At 38.5% G+C, this 15,799-nt stretch overlaps 1 protein-coding gene across 1 annotated transcript in view; it reads left to right on the top strand.

Annotated features, from left to right (window-relative positions):
• The window catches only part of LOC139738325 (DNA-directed RNA polymerases I, II, and III subunit RPABC3-like), an 86,627-nt gene that overhangs the window by 27,664 nt on the left and 43,164 nt on the right, over positions 1 to 15,799 (top strand). Inside the window, exon 2 of the mRNA XM_071648964.1 lies at positions 13,952 to 14,035. Within this exon, the coding sequence (XP_071505065.1) occupies positions 13,952 to 14,035 (84 nt within the window). The remainder of the gene's footprint in view (positions 1 to 13,951; positions 14,036 to 15,799) is intronic.

The raw sequence follows: 15,799 nt of genomic DNA on the forward strand, positions 1-15,799 counted from the left end.
ACAGCGTATTGTTCGTAGGACACTTACCTCCATATTCTTTTTTGTTTAAATTTGTCGAGAGAAAGGGAGAGAGAAAAGGATTCTGATGTTCTAGCGTGAAAAGATAAAGTCAAGTTAGCCCCACCACTTGGCAAACATTGTATTAGGTTTTTGTTTGTGTGTTTGTTTTTTAAGAACAATGGTACCACGTTTGCTTTGCTTGAACATATATCAAAGCATTTAATCCCTAGATCATAGCGAGGCATTCTATGCAAAGACATGAAACATTTTATTGGGAATCAAATAACTAGATCCATGTAGTTTTTGTGATAGCTTTACTAAAAGTGGAAGTTTACCCGTACAAGGATATGGAAAGAGTAAGTGCAGAAAGATGTTCAAACACACAATAAAAGTTTGGTGAAAATTGGACAGTGTGTTTTCTTTAAAAAATCCATGTACTACCCTTCTCAGGTGATAACTGTACAATAATTCTTGACATCTTAGAACTATATGAAGATGGTTAACAAGTACGGTACCCCACATAATTTTCCAGGATGAAAATTTCACGTTCCCTAGACTTACTTTTATATTGAGTTTAAATGTTAATTAGTTAAATCCAGCCAAGGGAGTTGTGTTGCCATTATGTGTGAATTGCACTGAATAAAGCCAATATTTGCATGGTGATCCAGAAAACCTATAATAATCATTGTGTGTGGATGGGACATTAGTGGCAAAAGTTTTGTGTAATTTAATATGAAACATTGCAGCATAGTTTGAGCACAGAAACCAACGACAACAGAGAAGAGAGGCGAAAGAGACCGCGGAGGGCACGGCAAGGTCAGTAGGAAGAGGAACCACGACTGGCCTGGTAGCTGGCTGGAGCGAAGACCAGGATGTATGGTCAGCTTTTATGACCCCAGTCTAAACCTTTCCAGTCTTCAACCTACCAGCAGATGTTTGCCGGAGATAGGGCGGAGTGGCTTAGTCTTGATAGTCAGACTCACTTAACTCTTTGTTCCTGTCGAGAGAGTTTTAAGATGCAATGCAGGAAGTGGTATTAGCCTTTCTTTAGATTAAATTCTCGTGTCTTGTAGCCAAATGTTGAAGTATACTTGATTCACAGACTCAGTATCATATAAGACAAAAATGCAAGGCATACATGTAAATTGTATACATATCAAACATGCTACACATATTGTTCATATTCATACTTTACATAAAACCATACTTCAAAATATACACTATGAGCATTACACGCATGGAATATAAGAAACTTTGTGGTTTATACATGTTGACTTTTTTTTTAAATTTAATAAAACATATTTATGGATAAAAAGGCATAAATTGTGTACTCTATATTAAACATGCTTTGATTTTTGTTCATATTTGTATTTTACATAAAACTAAGTCTTCAAACTGCACACTGTGAGCATACGAAACTTGGCAGTAGAAGCTAGTGTGGATTTGAGAAGACAAATAGATGAATCAACGAACAAAAAAAAAAAGATATATGTTTATAGTCTCTAGAAGAGTAATGACTACTTGCACTTAATGTGTTGCAGACTGTAATTGAAGACTTAATTTGCACGTGGTTTAGGTTATTGTGTCATGTGTTGCATTGTAATGTGAGGATGATCTAGCCAGTGAGCTCAGTTGGCAGTGTGCCAGCAGTTACCGTGACGACAACAATACGAGTGGTGTGAATTCGTTAGGCTTATTTCACACGCAAGAATTATTCAGTTTTGGGATCGCGTTGCAAATTCTATTTTGTTCACCGTTGTTCATGCAAGAAAAGAAAAAAAAGGAAGAAAAAATCTGGACTTAGAAAATTTTCAAGACTGATAAATTAGGTGAGCCATTCAATTAGTTATTTGGGGAGATTACGATGTATTTTTTGAGATGTTCATCATAGAACAGATTTGGAAGAAAAAAAATAACTGCACCAAGATGCAAAGATGCTACTTTGCGTACGTCAAGCTACTGGTACTCTGCTCTAATACGCAAATGCGTATTGCACAAAATCTCCCTGAATCAAACCATATAAGTGTTGATTTCAACCAAATTAGTATTCAGAACAACAGGGTGCACATATGATAGCCATACAAGTGTAAGTGCTAGAGCATAACATATTCAAATCTCAGAGAATGTCGTTCAAGAATAAGTGAGCTACTGCTCAATTAACACAGTCTTTACTCATTAGCATTTTGATTTAAAAAAATGATTGCTATAGACATAACACATGAAATGGTCAAATTTTGCATGGTTGATTTCAATCGATTTTTTCTTGATGATGATGTATTCAAATTGAAACATTGTAAAACAAATTCAATTCTAAAAGAACATTTCATAAAGTGTAACACACTAAGATCTGGGTAAAAAATGGCAAAGAATACCAGAAATATGTTCCAATGAATTGAAATTTGATGGTATCTTTTGAAGATTGCATTGTTGTCATTTTGTACAGAACTTTATATTATTTTTCCAGCCTCAAGGACCCATGAAATGATATCCACAACTCATCAGCTTTCAGATTATGTAACAAAATATGGGGGTCATTGTCTATCCGAACGCGCTATAATGGATTTGAGATGTGCACTGTGTATTGCCATTGATGCACGCACAGAACTTTAGCTTTGATGAGCCTGAATGATGTCATATCAAGTGGAATAGACTTTGAAATTCAGTTAACATACTGTCAGTGATATTTGGAAATAATTCCATGCAAAACTGTCATTTTTGTCCAACAGACGTGCATATGGGTGCAAATGACCCACATGCAGACGTGTGTGTGCACAAAATTGTGAAGTGCACAAAATGGTGTGAAACAATGTATACAAAATTATTTGTAGTTCATTTGGAGCATTGTGAAATTTTGAAGCCCGCATATCCGCACCAGGGCGATTTTTTTTTAATATTGCGCACATTTGTAGACCATTACATTAAATACATGTGCATACCGTATCTCCAAAGTTTCATAGCAAAATGATGTTCAGAAATGGACAGAGAGACAGTCAAGAGATCACAAAGAGAGAGAGAGAAAAAAAAAATATGTTAGCATTCTAAGCTCATATGAGCCATAAATGACAAATGTAAGTTTCAAGAGATAAGATATCAAACTTTTTAAGATAATGAATACAATAAAGGATCTGTAAAGAAAGGAAGAAGAAGAAAAACAAAGAATTCATACGGAAACAAAGTGATCTGTGAACTCTCGCAGATCTCGTGATAATAACTCTGCAATCACAATCGGAAATGAGGTATAGTTTTGAAGACTACTTAGTGCTAACATTAAAAAAAAAAAATGAACATGACTTGCTTGTGTGGTTGTGCTATAACTGTGTATAATTTCATACAGATATGGGGCATGGTATTAGCATATTTTTACTGTGTACGTGAGAATATTTTGTCTCGCCAATGGTACAGCTCATGTTCATAAATTATGCCAGTAATTCTACACTACAGTAGTGCCTGAGCAATATGATGCTGGATGAATTCAAGTAAAGTAAGACATCAACAACCAACTAGTTTTGAAAGTTTTTAAAGGAGTAGTAGGTGAATGAAATAGACTGGTAGTGGCTAGTAAATCAATGAAGTTCGGTCAGTAGGAGAAGCAAATTACACTGCTAATAGTTTTTGTTAAAGACCCAGTAGCGTACACAGGGAGCTGAGGTTGGCCCGTGATTAAATTCATCTTCTTTCGCTATACCCACCAAGGTACAGTACAATAGAAAACTATGACTAGTGCAGGCCTGCATGGGTAGATTCGCCGAATGTGTGCATCGAAGTGTAAGCTCGTTGGTAACATTCGACTCTAGTCAAGATTCTGCGGCTTTGTGTGTACCTAGTATAGAGAAGAGTGATTAAAAGCTCTGCACAATTTTTTACAGGAATTCTGGAAAATATTTTTGTCGGGCATTCAACCTTCCCGCTGCAAGGTATTCCTATGCTGGCTAGGTCTTTAAAGGACAAGTTCACCTTCATAGACATGTGGGTTGAGTGGATGCAGTAATATCAGTAGAACAATTCAATGAGAGTTTGAGGAAAATCAGACAATCCGTTCAAAAGTTATGAATTTTTGAAGTTTCTGCTCAGTCATGGCTGGATGAGAACAGATGGTTAAGATGGTTGAACAGATTGTGGGATTTTCCCCAAACTTTCACTGATGTGTTCTACTAAAATTGCTGCATTCATGCGATCCACATGTACAGTATATGAAGGTGAACTTGTCCTTTAAAGGAGAAAACTCCCTGCTGTCTTAAAGAAGAAGTCCACCCAAAAAATAAATGAACTTCAAAAGAAAGAGAAAAATATTCTCTACGAAATGATATGGAAATTACAGAAAGTGAAAAAGAAATAAGGAAGATATGACATTTTGAAATTTCAAATTATTTCAGAAAATATTTCTTGACCAGTTCTTGTGAATATTCAAATGAGCAAGTTCATGATTTCATGTCATGATTTCATGTCATGATTTGGAGGTGGATTTCCTCTTTAAGGAAAGTATCAAACAATTTTTCCCGAGCCCATCCCTCATCTTCCCTCACAATACCCGTGCCCCAGAAAAGAAAAAAGAAAGTTGACAAGTTTTGCTGGCATTTGGCAGTCTCTGTAAATTAATTACCTCCCAAGGACTGACATCAGCATTAATTGTCTTGACACAGAAATTAATGATTTCCTGTACAATTAGCTCCCCATTGTTAGAACAGGATTCACCTCGTGCCCAGGAGGTTCTCGAGTGCTTCATTTCGGCTACGTTTACACCGTGTTTCCCGCCGGCCGCAGCAATCACATTGCAGGCCATCGTGGACAAAATGGGATGCGTGTGAGACAACGTGGGGGGATGGGATGGGCAAATGTGACAGGCCATGATTGCCATAGATGCTGTATCTGAAGTACAAGTACAAGTACTTGTCATACAATTCATATCAAAGCAAAGCGTGGTATTTTTTTGTTCTCTACATCTTTGTTTATTACATCATGTCCAGGTATCAAAAATCTATAAAACTTGCATAGATTTGAAAAAGAGAACGTTTTCCCAAAGCATGACTACATTGCTGTCTCAGAATGAATTGGCATATAGAGGGTTTACACAACAGCACATGAACAGTTGAACATGATCCAATATGCATCCATCAATCAATGTTAAATGTACTACAAGCTTCTCTGAGCACTACATTAGTTAAATGTGAGAGATGATGTGTGTTCTGTGCTTTCCCTGATGCTGCAGATCTGAAACTTTGCCCCAATGTGAACATATATATATAATGCAGTAGTTCATAAAGATTTAAACCTGAACAAGCCAGCCATTTCTGTATTTTGCATGCATTGTCCGCAATAAACAAGTGGTACAGCTGTACTGCTTCTAGCAGTGAAAATATATGAAAGCGATAAATTCAGATTTTCATTGTCCTATCATTCAACAACTTGGTTTTGATTTATTGTATCGTGAGTGTACCATCGTGTGCTCTGATCTGGTTGTAATGTCATCAACTAGTAATGCCGCTATTCTATCATTAGAGAGACCGTAATGAAAAATAACTACACTGTATGTAGTATTACAAACACATCTATTTCTGTTAGATTGATATTTTCTTCATGTAATATGCAATGTTTGCAAAAAAAAAAGTATGTCAAAACCATGTGGCCTGCGTACAGCACCTGCAAAATCTAAGCCAGCGACGCTTCAAGGCGTACGTGGAGTCATTTATCTGCAAAAATGAAACCAGGAAGTGGTGAATGGGTTTAGAACCAAGAGTAGGGTCACATGCGGCGAGGACATTGTAGCGTCGGTTTCCTCTCGAGCCGTAAAGGAGTTTAAAGGGGCAGGCGTGCTCGAGTACGTGTCTATTAAGAGATGACTGAAATCATATCCGTGGCGACACAAAGAAGCCATGATTTGTGTCATGTTCATATTTCTGGTGTTTTCTAGGTGCTAGGATGATCTGTAAAATGAGCATTTCAAAGCCTGGCTGGTCTTTCGATAAACTGCCATACTACTTCTGCATCTGTTCCCTCTCTCTGTCTCTCTCTCACTTGGATATCGCCCTTTTGCGGTGTAATTTCATGATCAGTTACAGGGTGGTCCACAACTTGAAATTTGAGCATGTTGCAAGCTCTGAATGTGAAAATATTGCGGAAATTGTATGTGCGTGGAGCAGGCGTCACGAGCACAATGTGTGCACAATATTTCGCGGCTTATTTCTCTTGTGCTTCGTATGTTTGATGTTTGATCTCATGTTTTGCGCACAAATTTTCTAATTACCAGGTAGTTAATTTGATGTTTCACAAGTTGTGCGCCTGTTTTTAACATGCCACATTTTATTTTGAGCAGGTTGCAAGTTCTTGAGCATGTTGTGTAGCATACATGTTGCTGGCTTTGGAGGATGGTGCACAAGAATTTGAGGATGTTGCAGCAACATGCTTTAACCTCTAATGGACCACACTGAATTAGAAATATCAGGGTTCCCAGTCCATCCAATGCTTTACTTGAATCTTTGGTGAGCAGGGCTTTAGTGCAGTATTCAACCGAACAGAAAATTACACAAGAAGCAGAAAGTCATAAAACTTCATGGATTCCACACAGCATTATTACACCCTTCTTGTTCCATGCTGATGAGAAGAATGTAGTTACCTTCATACTCAAATAAGCAGACATATACAAGGGTGACCAAATTTTAAAAGTTGATACTCGTTATTAATTCCCCTTTGCCTGTCTTTCTCGCGTACACAGGTAAAGCTCTGCACTAGCATTTAACCTGCTAAGTCTCACATTTGTAACAATGCCAGCAGAGATATGTTGGCCCTCTATTGCAGAGCACCATCATTACAAGCCACGGATCCATATCATGTTCATGGCAGCCAACATGCCCATGAACACTTTTAAAACCACTATAAGCCGTGAGCCACACTCGTCTGCATTCTGCTGGGGTAGGAAATGGACAACGCAGCTGTGAATGAGTTTGGGAGGGTGTTTCGGAAACACAAGTATGAGATTCTCGCATGGTTTCCTCCAGTTCCCTCCTGGTTGCTGAAACTTGGAAAATTATTTCTACAGTCACTGTATCGTAACGATGTTTTAATTCTTAAATCTACACATAGAAAGATGTGTAATACACATGTCTTTCAAGGTTCATGCCCCACTCCCCCCCCCCCCCAAAAAAAAAAATGTTAAATGATCAGATCAAAACATGAATCTACCATTTGAAGATACTGTAGTACCCTGCATCTTTGCAAAGCAAATGGCTTGTTTCCTTTTGGATTAGAGGAATGCAGTGAATTGTTTTTGCTGGAATGATTTTTAAAGAGATTTTTCCTCAAAGAAAAGGATGTTTTGAATGTCAACATTTCTCCACAAGGTCACTCGTGAAAGTTTCAGTAAATTAGGAGGAATGATAGAAACGTTATAGCCAGTGTGAAAGTCAGTGTTTTGGCTGACTTTAGGGTTATGCAGTCCAAGCTTTCTTGAACCATCTCATTGGCACGGCTTGTATCATGCTGTTCTCTCATCTTGCACACAATATTATCAAATTTGTCTGGAACTGACCCAGAAATAACTTCCTTTTCCATGGAGATGTGTTTTAAGAAAGCCGTGCAGAAAATGTCCATCTTTAGAAAATGTGGAGTTGGTGATATTTCATACTCAAAACTGAAGAAGATCAATCGACAAGCGGTGACACAGTTACAGCCTTAGGATACCATTTTTAGTTATGAAAGATGAAATCCGGTCTATTCCAGTTAAGTTGACTTGGATAGGGTAAAACCAAGGAGGTTCATGAGATGCATGGAGTAACAATAATGTTATTCCCTTTGATCCCATGTTTGATGCCGCCACTAAGAAATAATTGAAGTATGTGCTAAACTCAAGCTACCCACAGATAGGAAGACAATTGATTCATGTGGCATTGCATCATGACTCGTCGCTTTCATTGGAAGATATGTCTTTTTGATGGTAATTACTTTTCGCTGTCCCTTCTTATGAAACATGAGCGGTACATAAAGGTACGGACACAGGGATGTGGGAATAAAAATTCCACAAAAATTGATGAAATAAAAATAAAAATTACCCAACTAAACATGTTTTTACACTAATCTAACATATAAATAAATATAGAGAACTATACACTTGAAGATTGTACCATATCAGTTTCATTTGTCGGAAGTGATCAGAAAGATGATAAAATTGACTTTTCAGTAAGGGTGCGGTTCAAATATTTTCACAACGTACGGCTCAGATTTACACTTTTTGACATAATCCTGGACAGGATTTACTTTCTTTTTCATATGCCTTATCATTAGCTGAAATTTAATTTCCTTTAATACAAAAACAAACAAAATATAGGCGACATTATGTTCACGTTCCATATGAATCATCTCTTTGCTCGGAAAGACGGCGGCATCGAACCCCAATCATCAAAGTCACAAATGCACCTGTGGAATTCTTTTGTACGTCAAAAGAAAACTGACAGCAGTTTGAATGTTTACATTCAGTTGGAACTCCATTTCTCAAACCTCCTTGGTAAAACTGAATAAGCAGCTCCATAAAATTGTGAATTAAGTGGCACACAAAAGTTTCATTTTTTGTGACAAAACAGCAAAAAGGGGACTGTCGTAGTTGAGTGGTTAAAGTGATCAAACACACAAAAACCGGGTGATGTCCGCAACAATCTTCATGACTGGATGAGGCACATTGTCCTAGAGAAAAAGAAGACGAAGAAAAGCAGAGAACAAGACACAAGGCAATCTCATGAATGCAAGCTGAACCATTTCTGTGCCAGGGACTTTAGGGCTTTTTACACTTGTGTTTCTTAACCCCGGACTTTCTCTGACCCAGGACTATCGTTAGTCCCGTACCAATTTTTTCAGCTTTTTACACTCGCCAATTAGTCCCGTACTATCTCTTGTCCGGGGCTAAGGAGAAAACTTACATTTTTACACTCGTATTTTTTAGCCCCGGACTTTCCAAACCACATGAATATTCATAATTACGCTGTGCATGTACACGTACACGCACGCACCGGCAGCACTTGATTACCTCGTTTCTGATTGGTCAGTGAGGGTCGGACTTCGTCTCCGTCGCTTAGCCCACGATTATTTTTTCGTTCTGTTTACACTCACTTGCTTGGCACCGCAATTGCGGTGCTAACCCCTGCTATTTTGCAGGGCCAGATAGTACTGTACTATCGGTGGGGCTAGCCCACTTTGGCAAAAACGAGTGTAAACAGAAAGTGGGCTAAGGATAGTCCCGTACCAACGGTGGGGCCAAGGCCCCCCCCCCCCCCCCCCCCTTTAACCCCACCGTTGGTCCGGGGCTAAGCAAAAATTTACAAGTGTAAAAAGCCCTTTTGTACAGTGTGTACAATGCTATGGGGTTTTCAGTGCCAATCACCACTCAAAGCACACACAAGAGTTGAGATGAGATGGTAATGATATCTTTAAAGTCTCTCTCTACCTTGCTTTTAGATCTTTAGCAGTTTTTCTATTATGCAAAGAATTGAAATGAAAGAAATTAAAATCATTACATCCCTCATATCAAATAGTTGAAGTTACCTTGTAGCAATGGCCTTGGAGCTCTGATGTGCTTATTACAAATTAAGAAAGAATGGTCAGGTTTTCATACTCAAAAAAGATTGTGCCCATTGGAAGTGGCACCTTGGAAGCTGTTGTACATTTTTTAGGAGACCATAAGAAACAAAAACCTTACGTTGTAAACTTTGGGCCACCATCATGCAAACTGTGACTATAACATTGTATGCATACATGTATAAAAGTTAGACAAGAAGAATGCTTGAAAACCAGGATTTAAGCCATCAGATACTGTAAAGTGAGGAATGTTCGCGTGCATTCTAATTTTGCGAATTTCACGAGAGCCAAGATTCGCGAAATTCAAATGCATGTGAAAGTTCTTGTCTACACTATATACGCATTGAAAGCTAGAGGCAACTCGCAAAATTTCATGCCGCAAAAAAGGCCATCAGATACAATTTGTTAAAATTTCATGCCACGAAAATATCGTGTTTTACAGTATGGTGATTTCAGCCACAATCATTCATACCCATGCAAATAATTCTTGGGCCTATCATCATCTTCAAATTTATGTAGCACACATTATTATGAAGCATAATTGATGTGGGATTTGGTATATTCTCCTTTAAAATCAAATATCGGCCAGTTTTCTGAAATATTCTTTTTTTTTATTTTGCTGTTGCTGTTGTTGGTGTTGCCGACACTTGGCTACAGCTTTAAGATGAAAATATCTCCACTAATGCAGATAAAAAGGAAATTTGCATGTCAAATCACCCATTAGCACTTCAGGCCACCCTTTATGCTAGTGAAAGTAAAAATGCTAAAGGGGAATTTCCACTAGATTTTGTTCTGGTCTAAAATGCTTTGTCTGCTTATAGACCGAAAGTACTTGGTCTTGCTTAGTGAGTGTAACTGAGATGGTGTATCAAAACATTTCCTTGAAAATCATAGCGCGAAAACTATCCAAGTTGTTAGGACATGAAGACATAATTATGAGATTGAGTTGCACAAAGTTTTTTTTTTTTTTTTTAATGTGAAGATTGATATCACTTTAAAGTGTTTGTCTTTGAGGAATTAGATTCCAAATGATTACTTTTTCAAAATATAATTCATGAGGAAAATGTGTGCAGGAAGAGTTATTTTTTTTCAAGTATTTTCATAGATAGATTTACAAAGCCTACACGAGCCTCTTGAAACTTTAAAATCTTTAATGCTGATATTACGTTAATAGGGTAAAGTGGAAAATTCCACTCCAAAATGAAGTTGACTTTGAAGTTGAATAAATCATTAAGCAGGCAAAAAGAATGGTATGATGTTTCAATGAAGTTGTGTGTAAAATAAGAGAGTTTAAGAATTTTACTGTGCATATATGTTTTTGATGGTTTTCTTGGTAATTACATTTCATCACTTCACAAATATCCCATTGTCCTGCACAAAAATCGTAGGGCCGTGTGTTTGGTGAAAGTGATGTTTAACCTGTTGAGGACGAGTCCCCAGTATAGTCGGGCAAGTGTCTATGGGAAAAGCTTGTCATAGCAAAATGAGTCTGTCCTCAACGGGTTACTGTAAAAGTGGTTTCTTTCGCAGTGGTTTTATTTTCGCGCTTTTCGCGCTTTGAGATTGAACCACGAATTAACATCACGCGAAAATGTTTTGAAAAGTCGCGCGAAATTAACCACGCAAGGAAATGTTTTGAACTCGCCGCTTGTTACAAAATCGCCATTGCGCACATACACACACAAAGATTCTGCGCATTGAGTGTATTGATGGTCAACACACACACAGCCATACCGCGCAATGTAGGTACAAGCATGCTACTCGCGAGACAGGATTTCAGGTAAGCCTGCATTTAATTTCAATTTCTATTTAATAGATAAAAGAATAATTGGATTATAGTTGGGGTTTTCATGTGCAAAATAAAACAGTTTTTGCCGACTGTATGAATTCACAGATTTTGCCTACCGCGAATTTAAACACATGCGAAAAAGTCGGCACCGATGGAAACCGCGAAAGTATCTGTACGCGAAAGAAACCACTTTTACAGTAAACTGAATGATTACTTTAATTAATAGCATCCTCATCTCAAGTCAGATGAGTGAGCATCCTCCCAGTCTGTTTATTTAAAGGGAACCCAAACCCAAAGAGAAATGTGGATTGAGTGAAAGCAGCAACATTAGTAGAACACATTAATGAAAGTTTGAGGAAAATTGGACAGTAAATGCAAAAGTTATGAATTTTTAAAGTTTGTGTGGAGGAACCGCAGGATGAGGAGACTACTAGAGGTTATGACGTCATTGTGGACAACAATATAAAGAAAATAGGGAATTCCGCAAAATTTCATTTTTCCTGAAAATTATATATTCCATCAATTTGATACTGACATACATGTATGTTAAGGGTAGTAGTTATTCCCCCTGCTTTCTGAAAGCAGTTTAATAGTCAAGTGCTCTTTCATTATGCTAGGAAAGTGAAAGCATGTTGAATTTTCTTTATATTTTCTTTATAATTGTTGTCCACACATTATGTCATAAACTTAAGTAATCTCCTCATCCAGCGGTTCCAACATCAAAACTTTAAAAATTCATAACTTTTAGATGGATTGTCCGATTTTCCTCAAACTTTCACTAATGAGTTCTACTAATGTTGCTGCTTTCACTCAATCCACATTTCTCTCTGGGTTTGGATTTCCTTTAATATAAATCTCTTGGTTAAAGTCTTCTTCCTTTGTGTGCTTTGATATTGATGATTATCATCATTTCAACAGCTATGACTGTGCGATGGTAATAACAGACCTCAAGTTGGTCACAGAATAGGGCAGTCTATCTAGGCATTTTGACACAGATGTCCTCACCATGTAGGGCGCCCTCACATGGTTCAAAATGTTCAAATACTCTTCACACATGCAGAATACAAAATGTTCAGAATACATAGATGTCTTCTATTTATGTTATTTAGAGAGAAACATTATGGTATTATTTCTTGACTCTCAAATGGGAGATTCTAAGTTCAAAGGAATCCAAGACCTAATGGATTGAGTGAAAGCAGCAGTATTAGCAAAACACATCAGTGAAAGTTTTAGGAAATTATAGACAAGCAATGATATGCTGTCATTTCTGGATAAGGAGACTACTACACTTCATGACAACATTATGGACAACAATATAGAGGAAATATTTATAAAGACAATTCCACAAAATTTGATTTTTTATGAAAAGTACACATTCCATCAACTTCTTACTGGAATATACATGTTAAAGGTAATATTCCCCATTGATGCTTTCTGAGAGAGGTATAGAGTTAAGTGCTCATTCATTATGGTAGAAAGAGAAAATATGTTGAATATTTCTGTATATTTTCTTTATAAATGCTCTTGTCCATAATGATGTCATGAAGTGTAGAAGTCTCCTAAGCCAGCAATGACAGCACCAAGACTCCAAGCATTGCATAACTTTTGAATTGATTGTCCGATTTTCCTCAAACTTCCACTGATGTATTCTACTAATATTGCTGCTTTCACTCAATCCATATTTTTATTTGGGCTTTGGTTTCATGTAAGTCCTGTGTTGTATATTTTGTAGACATTATGATGTTATAGCCATACCTGTCCCTCTTGACCCTGGTGGAAAATGTGTTAGTGGCAAGGCAAGGATGAAATAGTGATCCATATCTCACTCCTGTCATCAGAACACACCTATTGTTGCTAAAACATCCTGCCCAATGATGAACAAATAGTACAGGTCTTGTATCCAGGACATTCTGCTTAAAATCCGTGGCCTAATTATCCACTATACCACAGAAAACCCACTGCCTGTATGATGTGCTGTGGGTTAGCATTAGGGTTAGGGTTAGGGTTAGGGTTGGGGTTAGGCCTGATTTTACTCTCATGTTGACTAATCCACTTTTGATGTATCTTCACTGTCCTTCTTCATGATCTGTTCTTTGGATAACTCCTCCTTTGAACAGCATTTCAGTGATGTTTAACCCACTGAAGACTAGTCCCAAGTATACTCGGGCAGGTGTCAATGGGAAACGTGTGTTAAAAGCAAAAGGAGCTCATCCTCAATGGGTTAAGGTCTCTGTTACTGGTTGTGTGCATGGTGTGTTTGCCTGGTGTCATTGTTATTTTTGTTTGAGTTTTATTATGTTCACAGACTGTTCATAAAATGAACACGTTAAACTGTCCTTGTTTAAAAATCTAGTTGAAAAACTTGATAACCACAGCAACGAGAGCAAAAAAAAAAAGTATATCTCTTGAGATATAGGGTCTTACCTGTCTCCTTTAGATGTTGTAAAAGGGAATGTGGTACTGGGAAAATGCTGCATTCATTGAATCTAAAACAAAGCACAAGCAAAATGAAAATTCATGTTTGACCTCTTTTTCGAGAGATCAGTGCATAAAAATACAGGTACTCGTGGAATGACAAGAGTGCAATTTTCTTTTCCTACCTAGTGTCGAGGCTGCATTGTGAAAGTGAAAGTTTCAAGATGGACCTCATTCTAGATGTCAACACACAGATCTATCCAGTGGATTTGGGTAAGTCAACTGAACAAGGTTTCTCTGATCATTTTGATTCATGTTTCTTGAAGCTTGTAGTGCAATGTCACTGTGTCAAACTGAGCTAGTGTGCGTGTGTGTTTATACTCCTTGGAAGGGTAAAACAATGAAAAAAGATCGAGGAGCAAGTGTTCTGTCTATATCGGTTTATACCTCATCACTGTAACTTTCCTCGTTGGCTTCTTGTCCTGTTTCACATTAGATGTGTGTGTGTGTGTGTGTGTGTGTGTGTGTGCCTGTCTGTCTGTCTGTCTGTCTGTCTGTCTGTCTCCTATTTATCCACTTGTCAGTCTGTCTAGGTATGTCCCGTTGCCTTTCTTTACTTCTGTCTGCGTGCATGTACAACATGTATGGGGCATAATTAATAACAAAGTGTGTATGTCTGTCATGTTCACTCTCATTCCTTGTTCCTTTCATGTACTTACAAATAATTTCCTAAGATGGTCACTTCTATTCTTCATAACTTGATATCTCTGTGTCTGTTTGAACTCAAGTAGCAGAACATCTCCCTCCTTTTCTGTATCTTGATTTTCCTTGTTGTTTTTGTTATGATATGTGTCACTGGCCTTATACCAAATTTTCTAGTGCTTCTGGAGTGCCTCGAGTTCTCACGCTCTGGGCTTCATGGGAAATTGAACAGCACCTCCACCCACTTCCTGTCTCCCACATTTGACCATCATCCTAGCCGTATCACCAACTTGCTCCAAAATCAATTCCAGTATTCTCCCCGACATATTTACTACCCCTCATTCTTAATCTATCTCTACCCCATCCATACCCCATCCTTCTCCAAATACCCCATCCTAATCCTATTCCTATCTTTTCTCTATCCTATCTCTACTGTCATATTAATACCACATCCACATCAGCCCCTATCCTGCCCCAGCCTATCCCTTCCATAGCCCTACCCCATCCTCATCCTATCCCATTACCATCCTATCCCTGCTCCACCTTAACCTTGCCCTTACCTCGTCCCTGTCCTATCCTTCCAAAGAAGTACCGTACATCATTGCCACTCCCTTTCCAAACCCATCCCCACCCTTTCCCTTCTATCCCTACCCTAGCCCCAATCTATCCCATTATATCCCCTCCCCACCCATCCCAAGCACATCCCCAACCTACCCCATCCCTAATCCATCTCCACCCCACTCCCATCTCTACCCATCCCTATTCTACTCCCATTCCATCCCTTCACCATCTCTCCCAATCCCTACCCTACATGTATCCCATCCCCACCCTATCCCGATCTTATCCCTTCCCTACCCTACCCCACCTCAATCCCTACCCCACTCCCATTCCACTCCATCCACCCCTTCCACATCCCACCCCATCACATCCCCACCCCATCCCTGTTCTATGCCATCCCCTTCCTCATCACATCCCTACCCAATTCCCATTCTATCCCTTCCCCACCCCATATCATACCTAAACCTCCCTGCCCCATCTCATTCCCACCTTATACAGCCCGATCTCATCCCTACCCCATCTAACCTCCATCCCACCCATTCCCTATCCCAATCTCATCCCATCCCGTCCCTTCTCCATCTCCACCCCATATGCATTTCTCCCCTATTGGTACCACTTCTCTAGACTCCTCCATCCTTCCTGCTCCCATCCTGAGTAGATGATTTGTAGGATATCACCCATATGAGGCTGTCATTAACCATGTACAATCCTGACTGAAAAAAAAAAAACAAAACCAAACACATGTTTCCTCCATTTCAGGTCACCAAGCAAAACTTG

This window comes from Diadema antillarum, unplaced genomic scaffold, assembly GCF_040938485.1.
Source record: "Diadema antillarum isolate AM-2024a unplaced genomic scaffold, OU_Dant_1.0 seq00000735_RagTag, whole genome shotgun sequence".
NCBI classification, from domain to species: domain Eukaryota; kingdom Metazoa; phylum Echinodermata; class Echinoidea; order Diadematoida; family Diadematidae; genus Diadema; species Diadema antillarum.